The 27,134-nt window shown below is 40.7% G+C and overlaps 1 protein-coding gene across 2 annotated transcripts; it reads left to right on the top strand.

The window, feature by feature from the left end:
- Positions 1 to 9,353: 9,353 nt before the first annotated feature.
- On the top strand, positions 9,354 to 26,877 carry mef2b (myocyte enhancer factor 2B). 2 transcript variants are annotated; one of them, XM_011473556.3, is made up of 9 exons: positions 9,354 to 9,564; positions 13,035 to 13,110; positions 16,442 to 16,645; positions 17,985 to 18,113; positions 18,248 to 18,437; positions 19,273 to 19,421; positions 20,056 to 20,152; positions 24,948 to 25,059; positions 25,505 to 26,877. In XM_011473556.3, the coding sequence occupies exons 2-9, from the start codon at positions 13,057 to 13,059 to the stop codon at positions 25,815 to 25,817; spliced, it is 1,248 nt and encodes a 415-aa protein (XP_011471858.1). In that variant the 5' UTR covers positions 9,354 to 9,564; positions 13,035 to 13,056; the 3' UTR covers positions 25,818 to 26,877. The 2 variants fall into 2 exon arrangements, with proteins under 2 accessions (XP_011471858.1, XP_011471852.1); XM_011473550.3 differs by having other exon boundaries at positions 9,357 to 9,564; positions 20,038 to 20,152.
- Positions 26,878 to 27,134: the final 257 nt, after the last annotated feature.

Raw genomic sequence — 27,134 nt, 5'->3', positions numbered from 1 at the left:
TGTTTACAGAGCTGTAAAATGAAAACTCCTAGTTTCCACAGACTCATTTCACTTCTCACTTATAGTATCCCACCTGGTGAGGCCACAAAATAAGTTTCAGAGGGATCTGATGTGGAATTTCAAAATAAAACCCAATTGAAATCTGTTATTATGGCGTTATCGCCACACGTTGACAGAGCTGTAAAATGAAAACTCCTAGTTTCCACAGAGTCATTTCACTTCTCACTTATAGTATCCCACCTGGTAAGGCCACAAAATAAGTTTCAGAGGGATCTGATGTGGAATTTCAAAATAAAACCCATTTGAAATCTGTTATTACGGCGTTATCGCCATATGTTTACAGAGCTGTAAAATGAAAACTCCTAGTTTCCACAGAGTCATTTCACTTCTCACTTATAGTGTCCCACCTGGTGAGGCCACAAAAAAAGTTTCAGAGGGATCTGATGTGGAATTTCAAAATAAAACCCAATTGAAATCTGTTATTATGGCATTATCGCCATATGTTTAAAGAGCTGTAAAATGAAAACTCCTAGTTTCCACAGAGTCATTTCACTTCTCACTGATAGATACCCACCTGGTGATGCCACAAAATAAGTTTCAGAGGGATCTGATGTGGAATTTCAAAATAAAACCCAATTAAAATCTGTTATAAATGCGTTATCGCCATATGTTGACAATGGTGTAAATTGAAAACTCATAGTTTCCACAGACTCATTTCACTTCTCACTTATATTATTCCACCTAGTGATGCCACAAAATAAGTTTCAGCAGGATCTGATGTGGAATTTCAAAATAAAACCCAATTGAAATCTGTTATTACGGCGTTATCGCCATATGTTTACAGAGCTGTAAAATGAAAACTCCTAGTTTCCATAGACTCATTTCACTTCTCACTTATAGTATCCCACCTGGTGAGGCCACAAAATAAGTTTCAGAGGGATCTGATGTGGAATTTCAAAATAAAACCCAATTGAAATCTGTTATTACGGCGTTATCGCCACACGTTGACAGAGCTGTAAAAGGAAAACTCCTAGTTTCCACAGACTCATTTCACTTCTCACCTATAGTATCCCACCTTGTGAGATCACAAAAAAAGTTTCAGAGGGATCTGATGTGGAATTTCAAAATAAAACCCAATTGAAATCTCTTATTTCAGCGTTATCGCCACATGTTGACAAAGCTGTAAATTGAAAACTCCTAGTTTCCACAGACTCATTTCACTTCTCACTTATAGTATCCCACCTGGTGAGGCCACAAAAAAAGTTTCAGAGGGATCTGATGTGGAATTTCAAAATAAAACCCAATTGAAATCTGTTATTACAACATTATTGCCACATGTTGACAAAGCTGTAAAATGAAAACTCCTGGTTTCCACAGACTCATTTCACTTCTCACTTATAGTATCCCACCTGGTGAGGCCACAAAATAAGTTTCAGATAGATCTGATGTGGAATTTCAAAATAAAACCCAATTGAAATCTGTTATAACGGCATTTTCGCCACATGTTGACAGAGCAATAAATTGAAAACTCCTAGTTTCCACAGACTCATTTCACTTCTCACTTATAGTATTCCACCTGGTGAGGCCACAAAATAAGTTTCAAAGGGATCTGATGTGGAATTTCAAAATAAAACCCAATTGAAATCTGTTATTAGGGCATTATCGCCATATGTTGACAGAGCTGTAAAATGAAAACTCCTAGTTTCCACGGAGTCATTTCACTTCTCACTTATAGTATCCCACCTGGTGAGGCCACAAAAAAAGTTTCAGCAGGATCTGATGTGGAATTTCAAAATAAAACCCAATTGAAATCTCTTATTTCAGCGTTATCGCCACATGTTGACAAAGCTGTAAATTGAAAACTCCTAGTTTCCACAGACTCATTTCACTTCTCACTTATAGTATCCCACCTGGTGAGGCCACAAAAAAAGTTTCAGAGGGATCTGATGTGGAATTTCAAAATAAAACCCAATTGAAATCTCTTATTACAACATTATTGCCACATGTTGACAAAGCTGTAAAATGAAAACTCCTAGTTTCCACAGACTCATTTCACTTCTCACTTATAGTATCCCACCTGGTGAGGCCACAAAAAAAGTTTCAGATAGATCTGATGTGGAATTTCAAAATAAAACCCAATTGAAATCTGTTATAACGGCATTTTCGCCACATGTTAACAGAGCAATAAATTGAAAACTCCTAGTTTCCACAGACTCATTTCACTTCTCACTTATAGTATTCCACCTGGTGAGGCCACAAAATAAGTTTCAAAGGGATCTGATGTGGAATTTCAAAATAAAACCCAATTGAAATCTGTTATTAGGGCATTATCGCCATATGTTGACAGAGCTGTAAAATGAAAACTCCTAGTTTCCACGGAGTCATTTCACTTCTCACTTATAGTATCCCACCTGGTGAGGCCACAAAAAAAGTTTCAGCAGGATCTGATGTGGAATTTCAAAATAAAACCCAATTGAAATCTCTTATTTCAGCGTTATCGCCACATGTTGACAAAGCTGTAAATTGAAAACTCCTAGTTTCCACAGACTCATTTCACTTCTCACTTATAGTATCCCACCTGGTGAGGCCACAAAAAAAGTTTCAGCAGGATCTGATGTGGAATTTCAAAATAAAACCCAATTGGAATCTGTTATTACAGCGTTATTGTCATATGTTTACAGACCTGTAAAATGAAAACTCCTAGTTTCCACAGACTCATTTCACTTCTCACTTATAGTATCCCACCTGGTGAGGCCACAAAATAAGTTTCAGAGGGATCTGATGTAGAATTTCAAAATAAAACCCAATTGAAATCTGTTATTACGGCGTTATCGCCATATGTTTACAGAGCTGTAAAATGAAAACTCCTAGTTTCCACAGACTCATTTCACTTCTCACTTATAGTATCCCACCTGGTGATGCCACAAAATAAGTTTCAGAGGGATCTGATGTGGAATTTCAAAATAAAACCCAATTGAAATCTGTTATTACGGCGTTATCGCCATATGTTTACAGAGCTGTAAAATGAAAACTCCTAGTTTCCACAGACTCATTTCACTTCTCACTTATAGTATCCCACCTGGTGAGGCCACAAACAAAGTTTCAGAGGGATCTGATGTGGAATTTCAAAATAAAACCCAATTGAAATCTGTTATTTCAGCGTTATTGCCACATGTTGACAGAGCAGTAAATTGAAAACTCCTAGTTTCCACAGACTCATTTCACTTCTCACTTATAGTATCCCACCTGGTGAGGCCACAAAATAAGTTTCAGAGGGATCTGATGTGGAATTTTAAAATAAAGCCCATCAGAAGTCTGGTATAAATGCGTTATCGCCATATGTTTACAGAGCTATAAAATGAAAACTTCTAGTTTCCACAGACAAGTGGAATGAAGCCTGCACCTTATCTTGTTGCTCCAGGAAATGCATACGCGTTGGGCACAGTCATAACTGGGTTTAGAATTATGGTCCCCAACAGTAACCCAGGTGCTGACACAGGTGGAATAATTCCAGTTACACTGGTGGCAGGTGTGATGGCACTTCATACTGTCAGCAGCAGCGGAAGAAACTGTAGCAGCAGCAACAGGCTTGTTACCTGGTCTCAGAATAGGAGCCTCTCCTACTCTATTTAGTGGGAGATTAAATTTGAATTTTGGCCAATATGTGAATGGTACCTCATCCATTTTTTCCCTTGGAGCTGGAAGGTCGCGTGCAGTGCAGCTCCAGCAACTAGCTTGGATGAGTCAATCCATAGGCGAGGACACTCATGTCTTGTTTTTTCTGCCTCCGCTGAAACCTGAAATAAATCAAAGGTATTATGATAATGTTTTGAAAAACTCTGTGAAATTGAAGAAAATAACGAGCTGTGTTCACCACTGAATGAGTGTTCTCTGTTTGAGCTCAAACAGCTGGATCATAGTTTCTTCCATCAGCCTGCGATTGCTCAGCACTATATCCCGAATATGGTGGTTATCCATGAGGATTTTGGACCACCTTGGGGTGATGACTCCAGCCTTTTTGTCAGGAATCTTATGTAAACTGCTAAACTTATGCATTTGGCCTCCATCAAGCGGCTGGTACTTGGCCACTGAGCTGGACCCCATAGGATGTCCAATGAGACACCTTTTGACACTTTCCACTCCTGGTGTCACCACGGTGCGTTTTGGTACCTTAAAGCGGCCGTGACTAAGTTGAGGCTGGTAGTTGACCCACTTTTTGTCCACATCCAGGAGAGCGGTCCATAATTGAATGGCCTCTGTAACAAGTGGGTCAGTGAGGTAAGGAGCCTCACGGAGTCCCACTAAGTAAGAAACCAGCTCCTGGACTTTGTCCCAGCCAGCTATGCCATCGGGTCCAACAACAATCAACCGATAAATGCAAAAGAAAGTTAGGAATGCTAAATCAGATGAGACTGAAATGAAAAGATGGTCCTTTAGAACAGGTTAAAACATCTCACCTCTGCCTTGTCTGAATTAAATTGTGTTTTATTTTGAAAATCCACATCAGATCTATCTGAAACTTTTTGTGTGACATCACCAGGTGGTTATCTATCAGTAAAAAGTGAAATGACTATGTGGAAACTAGGAGTTTTCCTTTTACACCATCGTCAACATATGGCAATAATGCATTCATACATGAATTCAATTTGATATTATTTTGAAATTCCACATCAGATCCATCTGAAAATTATTTTGTGACTTCACCAGGTTGGTCACTATCAGTGTAAAGTGGAAAGAGTTTGTTGAAACTAGGACTTTTCATTTAACATCTTTGTCAACATATGTCCATAATGCATATATGCCAAATTTCAAATGTGTTTTATTTTGAAAATCCATATCAGATCTATCTGAAACATTTTTTGTGACATCACCAGGTGGGTATCTATCATTGAGAAGTGAAATGAGTCTGTGGAAACTAGGAGTTTTCATTTTACAGCTTTGTCAACATGTGGCAATAATGCTCTAATAACAGATTTCACTTGGGTTTTATTTTGAAATTCCACATCAGATCTATCTGAAACTTATTTTGTGGCCTCACCATGTGAGATACTATAAGTGAGAAGTGAATGAGTCTGTGGAAACTAGGAGTTTTCATTTTACAGCTCTGTAAACATATGACAATAACGCTGTAATAACAGATTTCAATTGGGTTTTATTTTGAAATTCCACATCAGATCCCTCTGAAACTTATTTTGTGGCATCACCAGGTGGAATACTTTAAGTGAGAATTAAAATGACTCTGTGGAAACTAGGAGTTTTCATTTTACAGCTTTGTCAACATGTGGCAATAATGCTCTAATAACAGATTTCACTTGTGTTTTATTTTGACATTTCACATCAGATCTATCTGAAACTTATTTTGTGGCCTCACCAGGTGAGATACTATAAGTGAGAAGCGAATGAGTCTGTGGAAACTAGGAGTTTTCATTTTACAGCTCTGTAAACATATGGCGATAACGCCGTAATAACAGACTTCAATTGGGTTTTATTTTGGAATTCCACATCAGATCCCTCTGAAACTTATTTTGTGGCATCACCAGGTGGGTATCTATCAGTGAGAAGTGAAATGACTCTGTGGAAACTAGGAGTTTTCATTTTACAGCTCTGTAAACATATGGCGATAACGCCGTAATAACAGATTTCAAGTGGGTTTTATTTTGAAATTCCACATCAGATCCCTCTAAAACTTATTTTGTGGCCTCACTAGGTGGAATACTATAAGTGAGAATTGAAATGAGTCTGTGGAAACTAGGAGTTTTCATTTTACAGCTTTGTCAACATGTGGCAATAATGCTCTAATAACAGATTTCACTTGTGTTTTATTTTGAAATTCCAAATCAGATCTATCTGAAACTTATTTTGTGGCATCACCAGGTGGAATACTATCAGTGAGAAGTGAAATGAGTCTGTGGAAACTAGGAGTTTTCATTTTACAGCTCTGTAAACATATGGCGATAACGCCATAATAACAGATTTCACTTGTGTTTTATTTTGAAATTCTACATCAGATCTATCTGAAACTTTTTTTGTGGCCTCACCAGGTGGAATACTATAAGTGAGAAGTGAAATGAGTCTGTGGAAACTAGGAGTTTTCATTTTACAGCTATGTAAACATATGGCGATATCGCCGTAATAACAGATTTCAATTGGGTTTTATTTTGAAATTCCACATCAGATCCCTCTGAAACTTATTTTGTGGCTTCACCAGGTGGAATACTAGAAGTGAGAAGTGAAATGAGTCTGTGGAAACTAGGAGTTTTCATTTTACAGCTCTGTAAACATATGGCGATAACGCCATAATAACAGATTTCAATTGGGTTTTATTTTGAAATTCCACATCAGATCCCTCTGAAACTTATTTTGTGGCATCACCAGGTGGAATACTATAAGTGAGAATTGAAATGACTCTGTGGAAACTAGGAGTTTTCATTTTACAGCTTTGTCAACATGTGGTAATAATGCTCTAATAACAGATTTCACTTGGGTTTTATTTTGAAATTCTACATCAGATCTATCTGAAACTTATTTTGTGGCATCACCAGGTGGGATACTATAAGTGAGAAGTGAAATGAGTCTGTGGAAACTAGGAGTTTTCATTTTACAGCTTTGTCAACATGTGGCAATAATGCTCTAATAACAGATTTCACTTGTGTTTTATTTTGAAATTCCACATCAGATCCCTCTGAAACTTTTTTTGTGGCCTCACCAGGTGGAATACTATAAGTGAGAAGTGAAATGAGTCTGTGGAAACTAGGAGTTTTCATTTTACAGCTCTGTAAACATATGGCGATAACGCCGTAATAACAGATTTCAATTGGGTTTTATTTTGAAATTCCACATCAGATCCCTCTGAAACTTATTTTGTGGCATCACCAGGTGGGATACTATAAGTGAGAAGTGAAATGACTCTGTGGAAAGTAGGAGTTTTCATTTTACAGCTCTGTCAACGTGTGGCGATAACGCCGTAATAACAGATTTCAATTGGGTTTTATTTTGAAATTCCACATCAGATCCCTCTGAAACTTATTTTGTGGCCTCACCAGGGGCCTCATTTATAAAACTTTGCGTAGGATTTGCGTCAGAAGTGGCGTACGGATGAAACATAGGACGTGCGTACGCACAGAAATATTCGGATTTATAAAACCGTGCGCACGCACATCCTACGCATCTTTCCCTTAATAAATCACAACCGATTCTAAATGCAGCGCAGCTTTTGCGGCCCCACTACACGCCCATAGTTGCCCATAAATAGTCCGTGAAACGCCCACAAATGAATATTCATTGATTGCGAAACCATGGCAAACACAGAGAGAAAATCAAAAAAACGTGACTTCACTCAATGTGAAGTAGAAGTTATCGTTGGCGAGGTGGAAAAGAGGGGAAAAGTGTTGTTTGGAGGGCACAGTGTGGGCATTACTAATGCCAAAAAGGCACGTGAGCGGCAGACGGTGGCCGGTCCGAGGTTGTGAGGCTACAGCGCTCCATGGGAGGGAGGGGGGGACCGGAGCGCCAGATGCATGCACCGGGTGACACGCGTGGTTCCTCCGAGTGCTCCTCTGTAACGCCGGGCCCAAAAGCCCGCAGAGGTCCAAAAGGACGGCTCAAGGAAGTCGGAACCGGCTCAGAAGCCACTCGTCCTCATTTTCCAGCAAGTCTTCTTGCTGTCTGAAGATGCGTTCACTCCGAATTCTTCCATTTGCTACATCTTCTAAGAGCGCAAGATCAGCCATTGTGCGTCATTACGCATTGTGATGGGGCATTTTATTTCCCTCCATTTAATTACATCTGACAAGCTACAGATGTCGGTAATAATCCACGTGGAAATGGGAAATTGTTCCGCGCAAATGTAATTTCTTGTGGCTTTCTGAATGGTTGAGACATACGCCATACATTGTTTCATCAAAAATAAAACAAACTAAAGGCATATGCATGAATACCATAATTCCATAGCTTATGAAGAAATGTTTTAATATGAAAACAACTTTCCCCAGTGGACAATAAGTACATCTGTCCGTCCGTCCGCACCTATCTGCTCCGCCAGACGGACACACTGACGAGAATATCAGTTTTGTACATTAGTTCGTTCTGTTAACTATATTATTTATGAGGATGAATTGCACAACATGCCAATATTGTAGAACATATATAACTTTTCTTTTTCCAAATATGTGTTCATTTGAATTTATGTTGTAATTCTCGTTTGATCTGTTTTGTTTGTTTCACTGCTGATCGATCAAACGGGTGTTTGTGTAGGCTGTTAATTGTAAGTCTTGCTTTGTGAAGTCTTGCGTTCATTTATGAGAGGCAGGATTGTCATTTCCACTGTCACTTTCACGTGTTTCTTCCATCTGCCGACGGTGTCGCCGTTTCTCATTTCACCCGTTTTTGTGCGTACGCCTGGGTCAGAGCTTGCGTGAAGGACCGCACATTTTCCCGTCAAGTTTGCTTTTTATAAATCTCAACTATTGCGTAGAGAGTGGCGTACACCTTCTTTTGTGCGTACGCAACGTTTATAAATGAGGCCCCAGGTGGGATACTATAAGTGAGAAGTGAAATGACTCCGTGGAAACTAGGAGTTTTCATTTTACAGCTCTGTCAACATATGGCGATAACGCATTTATACCAGACTTCTAATGGGTTTTATTTTGAAATTCCACATCAGATCCCTCTAAAACTTATTTTGTGGCCTCACTAGGTGGAATACTATCAGTGAGAAGTGAAATGAGTCTGTGGAAACTAGGAGTTTTCAATTTACACCATTGTCAACATGTGGCGATAATTCTGTAATAACAGATTTCACTTGTGTTTTATTTTGAAATTCCACATCAGATCCCTCTGAAACTTTTTTTGTGGCATCACCAGGTGGAATACTTTAAGTGAGAAGTGAAATGACTCTGTGGAAACTAGGAGTTTTCATTTTACAGCTTTGTCAACATGTGGCATTAATGCATTCATACATGATTTCAATTGGATTTTACTTTGAAATTCCACATTTGACATATAACTATCTAAATCTAATAATATATCTCGGAAGGGGGGGGGGGGTATACATTGAAATTTTATGTATGCTTTCACTTTAGAAGTAAGTCCTTCTTGCAGTTACCGCGATGTATGTAAAAAAGCGGCACACCGTTTTCGAGAGAGGGCTCACTTGACAGCCGTTCGACGAGAGAGGGCTGGCTTGACACCAGTAGAAAAATGATGTAAATACTAGAAAAGTTGATTCAATCGGGCAAAGCTATGAGCTAAACTTTGTTTGCTGAACTTTTACATTCGGCGCCCCATGGGGGTGATTCTAAGGGAGGGTGGGAAGTGAAGGAAGGTGTCCAATGGCGCGGCTGATGAGGCAGCGCGCAGGAAGGACTGCGCTTGCGCAGAGATGGCCAGCTGTTGGAAGGCAGCGCGCGGCGCTCCTTCAACACTCGCTGTTCTGCATCAGAGCAGTCTCCCACCATCAGCAGACTCTTCCGCTCCTCTGAGGCTTCTGACTGACACCTGCGCACTTCTGCTCACTTCCAGCAAATGAGAGAGACTACAAAAGGCCCCCAGAAAGTTCGGCAAAAGGTCAGATCAAATCATTCACCTTTTCCTTCATGTATCTCTGTATTTTCTTTTAGCCAATTTATGATGTGTAATTGAAGTGAAATGCGTCATGACAGCTGAAGCAGGCGCTTGGCTGCTTGGTCATTTGGAGGCAGAGTCTTTTCAGTGATCCGTTTTCATCAAAGTACTGAGGAAAAGTCCTATAAAGGACTTACTGTGAAGTCTCTGTTACATTAATACTTTCTGTGGAAAAGAGACACCAGTGGCCTGAGCCCAGATGTTCCTCTTGGAAACCCTGTCATGTTGTCTTGTTGAGTTTTTCTGGAATGGAATGCTTGATGGTCACCATGCAGATGGATGGAAGGAGAAAGAACTAGTATCACAGCATCTCATTGATCACCTGTTAAAAACGCACACAAATATTTCTTCAACATCCATCTGCCAGACAAGTGAGCTCCAACATTCACTGTCTGACCCTCACATGCGCGCGCACCCCCCACGCGCGCGCGTGCACAGCCTTTCCCAGGGGACAGGTACAGCTGAGAATGTATGACCATTTCAGATTGAGAAGTAGATATGCAAACGTTCACCAAGACCTGCCGAAGCAGATAAACGCAAAGATGTGATCACCTAATCCTGATTTAAATGAGAACTTTACAGATTTCATTCAAAAGAAATCCTAGGAAAAATTATTTTAAAAACAATATTTTATTTAACATGATAACTAAAGGTTTTTTGTTTTTGACTTGGTTATTACGGTGTAACTTCTTGGTGTGTTAGCTACTAAAAAAGAAGTTAGTCTTTGATATAATGCATGCCATCCTGAGACTCACAAATGACCAAATCACTGAGATGATAATCCAGAGTCACAAGAACATTTTGTCAAAACGTGCTTTTAACAATTGCAAAATAGCTTTTTTTCCACCAATTTTGATCATAAATAACAAGAATCTGTGGAATCTGCTTGGTGTAAGTTGAGTTAACTGCCTTGAACATCCATGCACGCGGCTGTTATTTTTTTAAGACCCAAGCCAGCATGTTCTGAATGAGTCATGGAAAGAGGAGCACCGAGGCAGAAGCCACATAAATGCCCCGCTCAAGTTCCTTTCTCATTAATGCATACAGCGCTAAGGTAAATGTGAAGGATCGTGAACTGTATCGGAAAAGCCGATCAAAAAGGGCTTCGTTCAAAAATTTTGATTTTTTTATTTTTATATTTGGGTTTGATGCTGAACCTCTAAAAGAAATATCAGTTCATGTTGCTTACAAGCCTTTCACCAAAAACCAAGTCCACTTTACCTGTTTCTCAGAACCAACATGACACAAAGAATAATTGAGTTAACCCCTGTGCTATCTTAGATGACCCCACCCTTACATTGAAGTGTTATTCCTACCATGACAAAGGTGGATAAAGGTGGAAAGATTTCATGTAATCCATGGACACCAGTGAAGATCACAAATTATTGAAGAAAAAAGGTTCAGAGCACTGTCTAGTGGGTCTAGATGACCCCACTCCCAATGTTAAAGTGCCTAGGATAGCATAAGGGTTACAGCGAGACTCGCGATTCCCTCCTGAGTGTCGGTGTGGACATCTGGTCTCTCTCCATTGAGAGAGAGTCATTTTCATCTTCTTCCTGTCTGTCTCATCTTAGATGGCAAACTGAGGAGTTGGCTTTTGGGAAGTAAGGTCTTGCAGACCAGGAGCACGCTGGTTCTTTCTGTATGCTCGACCTGAAACGGCAGCTGTCAGTGGTGAAAACACCAGGACCGGGTTTTCTCAGCTGTCTCAGCCTTCTGGTAGTTTACAAAGCTGCATAACCACAAAGCTAACTGCTGAGTCCACGCTGTTGGGCTGGACATGAAGCTATAATCATTCAGCTGTAGTGGTGCTTTTTCACTGTGCTGTCAGGGCTCTGTTAGCTGTCTTTTGGTTGTTTCTTTGACAGGAAAGAAACTTCTATAAAACCGCAAGATAAGGATCTTCTTGCACTGTTTAGAACACATGTCCAACTTCTCTCTTCACACCACTGATATGCCTTGACTTGTGGTTTATTTGTCTCACTTCTGGTCTGAAAAACTGAACGGTTGAGCTAATTGGCACTGAATGCTTTGTGGTAGCTGAGTTGTCAGCAAGCTAGACCAACAATGGTTTTTGTGGTTTTACTTGTCCATTGCGTGCTTTTTTTCACCTACTGTGGCAAAGACAATAATGAGTTTGGTTGGCGTCTGCAGCAGATTCAGGTCTCAAGCAAACAGTCTTTATAAGGTAACTTTGAGGGCGAAAAGGTGAATTCCACCAGGTTGGACCCACATGCCCGGCACCAAGCGTCATGTTGAGAAGCAGTGGGCACTTCAGGGGTCGTGGGAACAAGGACGCCATGTCAGTTTAGGCAGCATCAGCAAGGATAAACAACTAAATTTAGAAAAGTCCAATAGATGTTCAGCATTAGGAGGGGAAACCAGTCAAATATCCCCTAAGGCTTTCCAGGAGCATTGCACAGTCTGGCCAGAAAAAGTCAGGCCATCACTTCATAACTCAAAATTAGAGTTTATCTGCTGGCATTTAGTAACTAGGATGATTTAAATAAATACGAAAAGTGTGTGTGTGTGTGTGTGGGGGGGTTGAAACCAGTTTCAAGTCAACCTAGAGCCTTGTCTCGGTCCCCCAGATCTTCAAGTTCTTTTTTTGTGTGACCTGGTCTATGAGAGAGGAGTGGGTGGAAAAAACACACCGGTTTCCTTCTACTGTTTGTTTGCAGCGACTGGCTGCTGGACCTTTAAAAAGAGTTGTGAACCTTATTTTTAACCCCGTCTCTTGGGCCTCGGGGGGCTGTGGAGCGCTGGGCCGATGGAGTGGGGGGTAACCCAGACTGTATATGAATAAGTCTGTGTGGACTGATGGTGAGGAACAGACTAAGTTTAGACCACATCACCTAATGATGGTAAAAATAAACCCTCTGCCCCTACCAAAAGGATGAGACCTGAGTCACTTTAACCAAGCAGAGGACATTTTACAAACATAGAAAGAACTGCTAAACCCTTGCAGTGTGGTGAGAAGTGGTCCTCACTCAAAGTCTCCATTTGTTTAGCAATAACGGCTTGTTTGTAGATGTTCCATTTTTTGTTTGTTTGTTTACAGTTTCCCATAATTCCTTCTTTCATTTATTAAATATTTCTAGGCCAAAACAAGCAAAACCTGATTCACAAATGTTAACAATCAACAGCAGAAAACCAGATTTACAAACATCAAAAGTAAATTAAAAAAAAAACCTTTCAAGATTATAATCAATTACTCAACAGCTATTTTTGTAAACAAAAAAAACTGTTTAAATTTCTTTCAACGAAATGTTTGGGGAAAGAGGGTATTTCACTTTTATTCAAAGAAAAAACAGTTGTCCTAATTATTTCTGTGAAAGGTTAACGCTGGTGCAAATGCAGAAGCTGGTTATGACATACAGCTGTAAGCAAGATTTTTACTTCTTCTTTTACAGGTTTTAGAAAAGAAGAAGAAAAATGGGAAGAAAGAAAATACAGATTTCTCGTATTCTCGACCAGAGAAACAGACAGGTGAGCCTGCGTTCTGCACACTTGTACAGTTCTTTTCCACATATCTGTGAAGACTCATTCATCCAAGATGGTTTTCTGGCAAAACAGGAAAAAATGAATAAAAATGAAGAAGAGAAAAACTGGGTTTAGTAGTTTCAAGCTGAAGAAATGTTGCCTCTCATCCAAGAAACATTTTCATAAGAGGTGAAACTTCAACTTAAAATGAAAAAAATAAAAAAAACGTTTTCCGCGTTCATTTGCACGAATTAAAAATCTGGAACATCCTGAAGCTAACCTCTGACGTTCAGTCAGGCCAATCTTAGTACCTTCATGTACCAGGGTCACCATTTTCTGACTCGATGAGTTGCTATGCATGTTTAGTATGAGGCAAAGGTGCACTGCAGACACGGCCACAAGCTCTGCATACTTGAAGGAGCAGCACTGGTAATGGGGCAGAATGAGCGTGAGCATTGCTTCCACTGCTCTCTGGTTTACCCCACAAAGTCCAGCCGCTCTCCATCCATCTATGTATCCTTTCTGAGTCACTGGGTCGCCAGAGACCTGCCCTGGCTATTGTTGGGCGAAGATTCACTCTGGTCTCTTCGCCAGTAAACAAGCCAATCTCATATTTCAATTCAGCTGTAACTTGTGTTGAGTGACAATAATAGTCTCTGGTACTCCTACGGTTTAATAAAAGTAATTGAACACTTTAGAGTCATTTTTTTCCCTCGTCCTGTACAGAAAACAGATCAGAGCTGAAGGCCTCTTGTGTTGGACAGATGTTACTGTTACAATAGAGGGTTACAAGGCTTCAGACACATGAAGGGTGTATTTGAATAAACCCCTTTTGGATTTGAAGCTAAACTTTATATTTGTGTGTATTTCTTTTTGGACCAAAAGAAGACGGAGGAAGAGTGTGATAATAGAGATGAGGGACCTGGTACAAGAGAGGAAAAAGGGGATGAAGAAGTTGGAGGAGGATCATAGAAACACAAAGGGGGGGGGGGGGGGGGGGGTCAGGACTACAAAGAGAAAGAGGCAACAAGTTGCCAGGGGTTCATTACAATGATTTTTGTATGAACATGTTTATCAAAAGAGTGTGGCCACAGACACACTGAAATATTATAAATATACCTGTTGACTGCAAAAGCCTCCGCACAGAGACATTTCAGCACACACACACAATATGGTATGCATCATATTCCATCTATGGCGTATGGGGTAAGATAACTGTCAAAAAGACACATATGCATAAAGACAACATTGTGCACAACTTTAAAAAAATGAATAAATAGGGCCTACAACATTTAGTTTTACGTTTAACACGTCTGGCTTGAATATGACTTTTCTTTGTGTCTTGAATACGACTTTTCTGTCGTATTTTGTCAATAAAAAACCAGCTTCCTCACTACTGGTCCGACACTAAATGTATCCGTTTAATGTAATATATTCTAATTAGAATCGATTTCTTTAAACTCTGTGTCATTCAGTTTCACAATCGTCTGTATCAAAATATGTAAACTGAACTGGAACTGGAGGTGTAGGAGCCAAAATGCAGGAAACTGGGGTTGGAGGCAGAAACGTAAACATTACATAATTCAACTTAAACAAGACAAAAACCGTGGAGAAACAAAAATCAGATAAAACAGATGACCTGACAAGGTAAAACTGAAGACCAGACAATTCAACTCACTAAAGACAATGAACAGAAATGTAGACGGCTGTGGATGATGAACATGAACCTGGAGTGACTGACAGAGGATTGAGTAATTATCTATAAGTACTTTATTTGAAAATTTCACTTCACTTTCATATTCTTCAAAAGACAAAAAAAAGTGCGTTTTTGTTGCCGTTTTCCAACTTTGAGCCCCGCCCCCTTAAAACCCTGTGTCCGTCCCTCAACTTTGCTTTGAAGTGAAGAGCGTCTCTTACTCAGTAATGTCTTCAGCTTTTCCAGAGGTGAAAACTATTGCAACGGATCAATTATTCAAGTGTCATCGGTCAAACTGGGGAAACCCTTTGGCTGAACTCTTGTTAAACAAATGACACGATATGACTTAGAGCTTATATGTAAGGTCGCATTCCCATAATTTGAAATTCTCCTATAAATATAATGTTTGTAAAATTAAGCAAATTTTAAGGCTGAGGGGCTTTATTAATGCTTTAAAAGTGGTGTATTTGATATCAGATTACACGGTCAGGGAAAATACATCTTTTTATGTCTATGTTTTGTCAGTTCAATGTAGATGGAGTTCGTTTTGTTTTGCCGGATGTTTTTATCCTGAGTAGCATTTAATTCTTAAACACTGGGACCAGAAATGCAGGATTTGACTGGTCTCCAACAGATTTGAGTGATTTTATACACTTTTATACATCTCAAGTTTTGTACATTTTATACAACACTAGCTTTTTCTGTTCTGTTCCTATCCAAAAAAAAAATGTTTTTAAGTCTGCATGTTTAACCCTTGTGGTATCCAATGACCCCCCCCCCCCCCTTCCATTGACGTGTTCTCCCTACCATGACAAAGGTGGATAAAGGTGGAAAGATTTCATGTAATCCATGGACACCAGTGAAGATCACAAATCATCGAAGAAAAAAGGTTCAGAGCACTGTCTAGTGGGTCTAGATGACCCAACTCCCAACATTAAAGTGCCTAGGATAGCACAAGGGTTACTTGCATTTTTAGCATTTATTACTTGTGAGAAGCCAAAGCAGGAAAATAAGATCCTATTTTTTCCCGAAGCAAAGAGTTTTATCCTGTAATTCACGTTATTGATACAATAAGAAATTCTGTCTTTTTTTCCTTAAGTGTATAAAATGCTGCAACATCCTTCAGTGTGTTGAACCATAATCAGACTGTCTTCATGAAATCACCGTTTCATCTCTATGAAAGTAGACTGCTGCAGGAAACACAAACATTATCATCTCAATGACAGTTAGGAGCTGGCATGACTATGCGTGAGTGTTCTGTAAAGGCAACTCGGTGTAGAAGGCTGGTAAGCACAGTATGTCTTACTTATCTGATCCTAACATGATGCTTTAAAGTGATAAAATTCAGTTCTACGTGTTCTCTTATCTGGTTTAAGGGCATGAATATGTATATATAGTTTCTGTTGGTTTGCAGATTGTTGAGCCAAACCCTCTGAAATTGTTCAATTTAGCTTTGGACATGCACAGTGCCGCCGAGACGTTGTTTAGAAGCAATGTTAGATTAGAATCTTCTGCCGTAGAATGAAACATCCTTTGGAACTCCCTGGACATGAATGAATCTAAAAAAGAAAGTATTTTTTGTTGTATCTAATAAACTGCCTTCATTCACTCCTTTCATTTCTTTCTTTTGCCTCGTGGTAGGTGACCTTTACCAAACGTAAGTTCGGTCTAATGAAGAAGGCTTATGAACTAAGTGTGCTCTGTGACTGTGAAATCGCCCTCATCATCTTCAACAGCACCAACCGTCTGTTCCAGTACGCAAGCACAGACATGGACAAAGTGCTTCTCAAATACACAGAGTATAGCGAGCCCCACGAAAGCCGCACCAACACTGACATCCTGGAGGTACAGTGGAACAATTCAAAGGAATCCTGTGAGCAAATATACACTCAACGGCCACTTTATCTGGTCCACCTTGCCAGTATAGGGTTGGACCCCTTTTGCCTTCAGAACTGCCTTAATCCTTGGTGACATTCAACAAGGTTCTGGAAACATTCCTCAGAGTTTGGTCCATATTGACACGATAGCATCACACAGTTGCTGCAGATTTGTCAGCTGCACATCTATGATGCCGATCTCCAGTTTCACCACATTGGGTGCTCTGTTGGGTTGAGATCTGGTGATCTGGTGAGGCCGTTTGAGTCCAGTGAACTCATTGTCATGTTCAAGAAACCAGTGTGAGATGATTCCAGCTTTATGACATAGTTTCTTATCCTGCTGGAAGTAGTCATTAGAAGATGGTACACTGTGGTCAGAAAGGGATGGAGATGGTCAGCATGTGGCCAAGAAAATATCTCCCACACCATGACACTACCACCACCAGCCTGAATAATGATACAAGGCAGGATGGATCCATGTTTTCATGTTGTTGATGCCAAATTCTGACCCTACCATCTGAATGTAGCAGCAGAAATGGAGACTTATCAGACCAGACAAAGTTTTTACATCTTCTATTGTCCAGTTTTGGTGAGTCTGTGTGAATTTTAGCCTCACTTTCCTGTTCTTAGCTCACAGGAGTGATACCCGGTGTGGTTTTCTACTGCTGTAGGCCATCTGCCTCCAGGTTGGACGTGTTCTGCGTTAAGAGATGCTCTTCTGCAGACCTCTGTTGGAACCAGTGGTTCTTTGAGTTCCTGTTGTCTTTCTATCAGCTGGAACCAGTCTGACCTCTGACATCAACAAGGCATTTCTGTGCACAGATCTGCTTCTCACTGGATATTTCTCTTTTTTGGACCATTCTTTGTAAACCTTAGAGATGGTGGTGGGTGAAAATCCCAGTAGATCAGCAGTTTATTAAATCCTCAGACCAGCCCGTCTGGAACCAACAACCATGCTGCGTTCAATGACACTTCAATCACCTTTCTTTCTCATTCTGGTGCTGGTTTGAACTGCAGCAGACTGTCTGGACGATGTCTACATGACTAAATGCTTTGAGCTGCTGCCATGTGATTGGCTGATTAGAAATTTGAGTTAACAAGGAGCTGGACAGGTGTGCCTAATAAAGTGGCCGGTGAGTGTACATGAATGGACAACAGTCAAACATATGATAATAGTCACACATAGTGGTGAAAAAGATGGATAGCTAAACTTCTAGTTACCACCTTCTGAATAGCAACCCTTGATCTTTAGTTTGGGCTGGTAGCATTGTGGGTAATTTCTAATATGTACACTTTTCCTGGATCAGACCCTGCGGAGGAAAGGTCTTGGTCTGGACAGCTCAGAGCTCGACAGCGAGGAGAATGTGCGGGTGACAGCTGACAAATACCCCCTCAGTGAGAGCTTGGATCTCTCTGTGGCTCGTCAGCGTCTCTACGTCAGTCTCTACACACTATTTTCCTATCAGCACATTTAATGCATATATATATATATATATATATTTATATTTATAAAGACAAAAAGAGATGAGTCAACATGTCAGTAACCAAGCATATTTACGTTGCTCCTCAGGGCCCTGCACTGCATTCCCCAGAAGCACAGCTCATGGCGTCTGCAGGCTGTGAAAACAGTTTTCCCAACTCCTCTGCATCAAACTTGACCTCCAACAGGCCGCCAAGCTTTAAACCTCTGAGCTGTAGGCCAGGCTCCTCCAGCCCTGCTGCATCACATGTGCACGGTACGCTCATGTCTCCTCACACAGGTGAGCCGGGCCCGATCAAGTACCAGATCATTGCAAACTGAAGGTATTTCTGTAAAAAGAAAATCTGAAAAAATGACAAGGGATTGCATTTATATTAATAAACATTGGGGTTTTTTTTCTGAATCAGTATCAATAATGCATATCTGCTAATAATTATTTGAAAATGAACCATCCATAACCTTTTGAATCATTTCCTGTAGTTAAGCAGCTTTGAGATTAATTTTGCATGTTTGTCTTTGGTTCATTCATCAGAACATCTTCATTTGTTACTCATGAATGTTTAATGAATTAAGGGGTTAATACATTCTCTGAGTCAGAGGCAGAATTGACTTTTTACCGAATAATAGGTGCAAAATTCACACGTACTGCCAGCCATCTGTGCAGGTGGCTGTGAACTCACAGGAAGTCTGCCTATGTGTGTTTCTGCTCGTCCACACATGCGTTCAGCCTGTTGCATGAAACTGGCTCTCAGCCAGTGCAACAGCAGCTCCGTGGTTTCTGCACAGAATCCATCACACCTGTCAGTCAGTCAGTCAGTCAGTCACTCTCTCTTGGTCTATTCAGATGACGTGCTACTAGATCATGAGAAATCCTTGTTTGGTTTACCGCCGGGTTTGCAGAGAAATGGTACTCAGAAGCCACAGATTTTGGTCCAGATTTTAATGTCAGTTCAATGGTGACACATTTAGATTAGATTGGACTGCAGGGAAACAGAAGGAAAGATACAACTTGTAGCATAAATAGAGGATATGCAGAAATAAAATTCAAATATATTCTTTCATTGAGAATAAAACAAGCTAAGTTTCCCTTCCTGTTTCTTTGTATCACTTGTTAGGTATTGGTTATTCAGTGTTCTCCCATGGCAGCGTGAATCGAGCTCTGGACATGAAAAGTCCTCCTCCTCTGAACCTGGGCAGCGACAACCTGCAGGCAGATGCTGCAAATCCAGGCATGGGATCCACACGGGCGAACCATAACTCTGCTGTGAGTGTCTGTCAGTCTACGGCCGAATCAAAATTCATTCCAAACGCCCAAAGCATCTCTCTCCCCCTACATTTAGCCCTAAAAACGGCGCGTTAGGGAAAGTAGTGTCTTTAAATCCGGTCGTTACTACCACTCAATGATGTCATCAATAGTCACCAGTCATCTACATTAGCGCGCAGCTTAACAGCACTAGGAAAACACACATCTTCAGTTTTAGAACTTTAAAAAAGTCATGCATAGACATGAAGTAATTTCTTACATTTAAATGTAAACTTAGGTGCTTCAGAGCACTAAAGCACTAAATCTCCTCGGATCACCCTAACGGCGGAGGGATACCCAGCTCTAAGTCGCTATGGCTCCCCTTTAAAAAACAACATCGGACCTAAAGCACCACTAAAGCTTCAAATGCACCTGGAATTGGAGGGATAGGGAGGAATGGGAATGAATTCAGACTCAACCTACATAACCAGAGCACATAACACGTAATGACTCACAACCCATCCACACAGTGTGGAGACAAACAGCTTTTTTCACTCACACAGTTTGTGGAGATTGACACCATTATCAGTCAAATTGACATTTTTTGTGTGACTGTGTGTGTTTCTCTAATCATCAGAGGGGTTTCTTGTACCAGGGCCTGCAAGCGGGCAACTCCATGGTGGCCATGGGCAAGGCGGGGCTTTTGAGTCACGGTTTGGGCGGCTATGGCTTTCCGACCTCTGGAACTCCTGGTACGTCAGCTGAGAATCCTCTGCCATGTGGTGAATTTAGAAAATGGGTTTGAGTTTTTTCTTTTAATGTGTTGCATCTGTTCTTGCATGTGAAGTATCTGCAAAGTGACAGAACCCATGCTTTTTAACAATTATCTGAGTCCAGTCACTAACATGTGAAGAATGATGTAAACCCAAACAAAGGCATGTCAATAATGACAGAGTCATCACATAAAAATACAATATTTTGTATGTGAATTATCAATAAAAATGTGATGTGCCAATAATTCAGGAGTAAACTAAAATAAACTTAAATTTTATAAAACTGTAAAAGCAAAAAAAAGAAAAAAGTCTCCAACATTAGATGTTATCAAAATTGTAGCTTGTCTTCAAAACCACAGTTATGTCTGATAGACTGTTCACTGTACCAGAGATATTTTTGTGGCTTTTTGAGGTGAGACAGACATGCTCAGAATTGCATTCATTTTTTTAAGATGTGCCACTTGCACAGCACAATGGCAGATATGCTAAATGCAAGCCACACAATGACCAAAGCCCTCACTAGATCCTAATCTGTGCTGTAAATTCTGAGCTGTAAATTGTTTATGGTTTATGGCATAAAAAACTTCATTTTAACTTCATTTTGAGCTTAGCAGATTCCACAACGTTGAACTCTAAAGAAAAAGGTGAGACACTACATTTTTTGGAGCAATAATTTGTTAGTAACAAAAAAATGAACAGCCCTTTGTTTTAAATCTGTACACTCCATGGTGAAGGCCAAGGGCTTAAGTTCTTTTTCACAGGTAGGCAGTGCTGCTACAGCCTGGTTTGGTTTTCCAATAAACTGCAGAACCCTTCCTACTGAGGCTCACACAAAAGCCTGCAGCGTTTGTCTGCTAGCCAGTCTTCATTATGTTAAAGCCGTGTCAAAATTTCAGTCTTTTGTGATACATACGTGACACATGTGTCTTGCATTTGTGGTTCACTGATGTGTGCAGATGTTCGTCGAGGGTTTCGGCCGATCAGTCTTTATGTGGATTCGGTTTTGAGCTGTTCAAAATTCTTGGTCAGTTGAGAATTACACAGTTTATGAGTATTTTACGTAGTTGTATACACAATTACTATGCAAATCTCACGCAATTGTGCATGATTTTTGCAAGAGACACAAATTTGTGGCTTTCCAAGACCATTCCACTCATGTCTAGCGGACTTTTCACACATTAACCACGGATACATAACTTTTGTTTTGTGCACATATAATGTTAAAGTTACATAATTGACACATGAACCGCTAATGAATTGTATATAAACAGCACAATAATCACACATGGTTCATGATCTATGTTGATTTCCGTGTTCTTTGCGTGTTTTATTCGTACTTCTACCATGGTTTTAATGTGGTTCGTTTGTGATTCATCTTTGAAAATTTCACGTACAGACCCCAACTTTTTTCACTTTCTCCACATTTATTCACGTATGACCAATTGTCATGCAACATATACAAAATGTATGTAGTGGCTTTGTGACACGGCCTTTCTTCTAAAGCACAGCCCCTCGTTTGCAGTAAGATATCTTAACACATTCTTAACTGTTAGCCACCGTTTCTCTGGCTCGTAAACGTTTAGTGATAATTTGCTCACCACAAACAGTTTGGTCAAGTACACGTCATAAGATATATAAGTCTTCCTACAGCCTCTCCAATATCTTTACATCTCTTATCTTCATAGCATCTTCTGTGTGAGTGACTTTCTGGGTTCACAGTTCTGCATATTGAACCTCTCCAGTAACTTGTTGACATGTTTCTTGTAATATTTTCAGATATCTGTCAAACTGAGGGAAATCTAGACCAAAACAAATTGCTTATGTGTGGCCAAGTCCTTCCCCTTCAGACTGTCTGAAAGGATGTCTGTAACATCTTTCATTACTTCTCCATTGCTTGCTGTGATGATCGGGTAACATGTGTGACACCATTCTTGGTTAGATACTACGACAGTTGTTCTATTCCAGTTGCAGCCAGATTGTTTTATCCCATAAAAAGTCTTTCCCTTCTTCATAACCTGCTGGCTAGTCAATGAAGATGTTATACTGAGTGGGAGCATGTATGTAAGCTGTTTCCACATCCCTAAGACTAAAGTAACAATCTCTCCTTTGCTGCTTTTTAAAGTGTTCTTGTGCTTGTTGAAATGAGCTGTTGGGGAGAAGATTTCACTAAAACATCTTCCTTCAACTGTAAATCTTGATTTGGATTTATCACAACTGTCAGTGTCACTCTTTATTCTGTAAACCCACTTTCTCCCTTTTTTCTTCCCTGCGTCAGAAAAGTTCATAAAACTGTTATTTTCTTTTAACAATTGGATTTCCCCATTCATAGCTTTAATCTATTGCTTTGAGTGTGACACAGTAGCACTAATCTAAAGTAGTTGGGAGATAAATTACACGTCTCTTTGGACTATTCCCATCAGATGTTTCTCTTTGAAGATTTTTTTATCTTATTTTTAACTCGTGAAGTTCCTGATAGCTCATGTCATATTCTTATGTGGCTGTCAGGCACAGGCTCTGGTAAAGGCTCTATCAGTCATTTGGTTTTACCTTATTTGTCTGTGCAAGCCTTTCCACATTTAACCACTAATGTATCCATTCTATATTTCTGAACCTTTTCTGGGTCATGCTGATAAACCTAATAGGTAAAGCTGTTTTATTATGACCAATTAAAAAAATACATAAAATTATAAAACCAAATTAACGGCTTCATCTGTCTGTCAGAAGACGGTTGGCAGGAGTTACAATGCTTCCCCCATCTGTCATGTGGCTGCAGTAAGTCCTGACCAATAGGAGCATTATCTGTCATGTGGCATTGACTATTTATGAGAACGGGACTCGGTGAGCCCTCCCCCCTGGCCTTCCAAATAGAATGTGTCCGCTGGCTCCAAAAAACTAGAATCCATTTTAAGAACAACAGCAACTCAGCCACCAAGTGGTAGATCCCATAAAGTGATGGAGAGGGGTCAGAGGATGCTGAAGCTCATAGCGCAAAGAGGTCACCGACTTTCTGCACAGTCAATTGCTACAGAGCTCCAAACTTCATTTGGACTTCAGATTAGTCCAAGTACAGCACTCAGAGAGCTTCATAGAATGGGTTTCCATGTCAGAGCAGCTGCATCCAAGCCACACATCACCAAGTGCAAAGTGTTGATGCAGTGGTGTAAAGCACGCCACCACTGGACTCTAGAGCAGTGGAGACGCCTTCTCTGGAGTGATGAATCACACTTTACCATCTGGTAAACTAATGGACCAGTATGGGATTGGAGGTTGCCAGGACAACGGTACATCTGGGACTGCATTGTGCTGAGAGTGAAATTTGGTGGAGGAGGAATTATGGTGTGGGGTTGTTCTTCAGGACTTGGACTTGGTCCCTTTGTTCCAGTGAAAGGAACTCTGGATGCTTCAGGATACCAGAACATTTTGGACACTTCCATGCTCCCAACCTTGTGGGAACACTTTGGAGCGGCCCCTTCCTCTTCCAGCATGACTGTACACCAGAGCACAAAGCAAGGTCCATGAAGACATGGAGGACAGAGTCTGGTGTGGATGAACTGGATTGGTCTGCACAGAGTCCTGACCTGAAGCCCATAGAACACCTTTGGGATGAATTAGAGCAGAGACTGAGATCCAGGCCTTCTCCACCAACATCAGTGTGTGACCTCACCAATGCTGTTTGGAAGAATGGTCACAAATTCCTAGAAACACTCCTCAACCTTGTGGACAGACTTCCTAGAAGAGTTGAAGCTGCAAAAGGTGGACCAGGATCATATTGAACTCTATGGGTTAGGAATGGATGGGACTTCAGTTCATATGTGAGTAAAGGCAGGTTAGACAAAACGTTTGGAAATATAATGTACGTCCACTTTCAATGAAGTCCATGTAAACATTGTTTTAGAAGGTGATGGAGGATTACTTAGTGCAGTGTTTTTCAATCAGTGTGCCGCGGGGAATTACACATTTTCACTGATCTAAAAACATTTACCATAACCATAATATCAATATTACCCCTGCAGCTTCACCGCCAATGAACTTGTTAGAAAAATGTGACAGAGGTCTCTTGCAGCCTCCTGGCACGGTAAGTGAAAAACAAAAAAATAGACAGATTTCTCAGTATAGAGGTTACAGCAAAGCTAAGCAGTTAGAAAACTAACATCGCATCACACTGGGCAATGACACAAAAACTACCTATTCACATTAAGTACATAAAATAAAACATCACAGCAGAGTGAAATATTGTAAACTCTGTTTCTAAATGAAATGTATACACACACAAGATAAATAAGATCATTTAAGGCTGTCATTGCTGCAAAAATAGGACAACCACAGCCAGCTGGCTTGCTGGTTATATTGCGGCTTTATATTCCGACCATTTGTGTGAAAAAAAAAAGCTTGACTTAAACAGAGTTTTAATGCTTCAAAAACATCCCTGTGATAATATCCACGAGACTGCAAACAAATGTTGAATGAAAAACAGAGGCCAAAGCGGGTTTGCAAAGATGGATTGTCAATTAAATGGACGGAATTTCTGTTCATGTTATCTTAGTTTTATCGTCTTCATTCAGATATTTTGTAATACTGACCGAGAAAAAAAACGTTTTTTTTTATTGATCTAAGTTGTCAGTTTATTTTTCATTTTACTTTGAGAGAAAAATATGAAAAGTCATCATTTTACAGATTAAAACCAGACAAACATTTTGTTTCGTCTGACAAACCCTGTCTGTTCTTTCTTTTGATGTTGCTGGCATTATTTCATTGTCTCCTTCTTTCACTACAGAGTACAGCCAGCCGTGTTTCTACCAGTCTGTTTCCTTTCAACGGGGAACTGGGAATCCTTGGCAACCAGCAGTTCTGCCTCAGCACGCCTATGGGTCGCATGTGAGCTCTGGGTAAGCTGGTGAGGCTAGATTCTAAGCATTAACAGATGATCAGTCAGGTGGAGCCTGTGGATGGCACAGGTACAATAAAGAGCAAATAGGAAGTATTTCAACAACTCCATCATTCATGGGTCCAATCATGTGATCAACTCTCAACAGAAGCACAAAGAGCGTGCCTCCAAGTATCAGAAACTCTCTGAAATGAGAAGTTTATTGCCCACAGTTCTGATTATTCCAAATCATGCTCATTTCTTTATCGTCAAAATATTTTACCAAAAATGGAAAGGACCAAAAGCATGGGGGAAAGTTTTGTGTTCAAGTTAATTTCAAAATAAAATACCTATAGATTTGACATAAATGTCATGATTAGTTATAACAATTTTAAATATAGTCCAAATATTTTATTGAGATATTATTTTCCAACTGCTTTCTTCCGTCTCTTTGTTGTTGTGCCAAGGATGTCCAGCGGAGGGGGCTCTTTCCCAAGTCAGACTTGCTCCTCAGACTCTGCACACTTGCCCTCCCTCAACCTCAGCATCAAATCAGAGAGAAGCTCTCCTGAGCACATGCCTTCACCTTCCACCCCTCCTCTTCACCACCTCCGGCAGGGATCTCCAATGAACAACCCTGATCCCGTTTGCCGCACGCCTCCGGAAACACATCTAACCAATGGGGTCAAGGTGTTTCCCAAAGCTGGCTACCTCCACGAGGAAGAGGTGGGAGGGCATTCACTCAGGCCGTTGGAGACGGATGACGGCTGGCAGAGATAGCCAGCTCTGCCCTCCACCAGCACCTCCCTTTCAGCTGACCTGGAGGTCATGGAGAAATGCCCCACAGATGTTTGCCCTCACAGAGCCGGTCTCTCCTGGGTGGTGGAGAAATCCCCACTTGCTTGATCACATGAAGTGAAAGGTCTGACACTGACTCTGATTAGTGTCACTCTGATTAGTTTCTTTTTAGTTTATGTTGAATCCTAAATTATTCAACTCAAAGTGTTTGTTCACAACTTCAAATGCTTTAGTGGTGAAGTCAACTGAATGCTTCTACATCCAAAGAGTTTTGGCTTCCATCAAATATTCTCTGAAGCCTGAGCGAATCTTAAGCTTTCTTACCTTTTCTGACTCAACCACCTTTCTAAAGATGCTAAAAGCCTGATTGACGTGTTGAGTGATCACAGCACAGGTTTTTTTAAAGTTCTCCTTTCCTATGGATAGACTTGGCCTGTCTACATTTGAATGGCAACCAATGTCTCCAATCAGGAGTGAGCATGTTAGAAGGCCACGCCCCTACCACTGAAAGATACATCATTCAGTCTAAAACATTGGCTATGTTTACACTGCAGGCTGAAATGACCCAATTCTGATTTTTTTACTCCTATGCGACCTGTATCTGATCTATTCATTACAGTCTGGACGACACAAATCCAATCTTTTCAAATGTGACCCAGGCCACTTGGGTATGTCGTCCGGAATCCGATACCTATCCGATCTTTTGAAATGCGACCACCGTCTGACCGACCATGCCACATGAATACGACCTGTACGTCATTGTTAAGCTACAAAAGTCATCATTCTGCGTTGAAGTAGGCGGGAACGAGAACATAAACCACAACCATGGTGGACGATGCTGCTGAGACCAGTCAGTGGAAGGGAAGCGAGGTCACCGATTGGATTCATATTTGGGGTGACAGCTCTATTCAGGCCAAACTCAAGGGCTTTTATAGCAACCAGGCGGCTTTTGAAAATATTTCCAGCGAAATGGCCGAGCGTGGTGTTGAACCTTCCCCGCGATTACTTTTTTCTCTCGTTCCGACCGTGGTCAGAAGCGCGGAGGATCCAAGGCGGATCCTCCTTCGGGGTTCACTTCCCCGTTCGGACCCTCAGATTCTCCAGAGCGGGTTAATAAAGAGTCCATAGCATTTATTCTGGGGGAAACCTTCTTTTATTATCCTTCTCCTTCCTCTCTAACACACAACATGAATGTGCCCACACTGCCCCCTCATTCTCTACCTCGCTGCACGCGCTCTTTCCTCTCTCTTACACACACGCGCGCGGCCCCAGCACATACACATCCCCATTCCACAACAG

The sequence above is a fragment of the Oryzias latipes genome, chromosome 4 (genome assembly GCF_002234675.1).
Source record: "Oryzias latipes chromosome 4, ASM223467v1".
Taxonomy (NCBI): domain Eukaryota; kingdom Metazoa; phylum Chordata; class Actinopteri; order Beloniformes; family Adrianichthyidae; genus Oryzias; species Oryzias latipes.
This window is presented reverse-complemented; position numbering and strand designations above follow the sequence as displayed.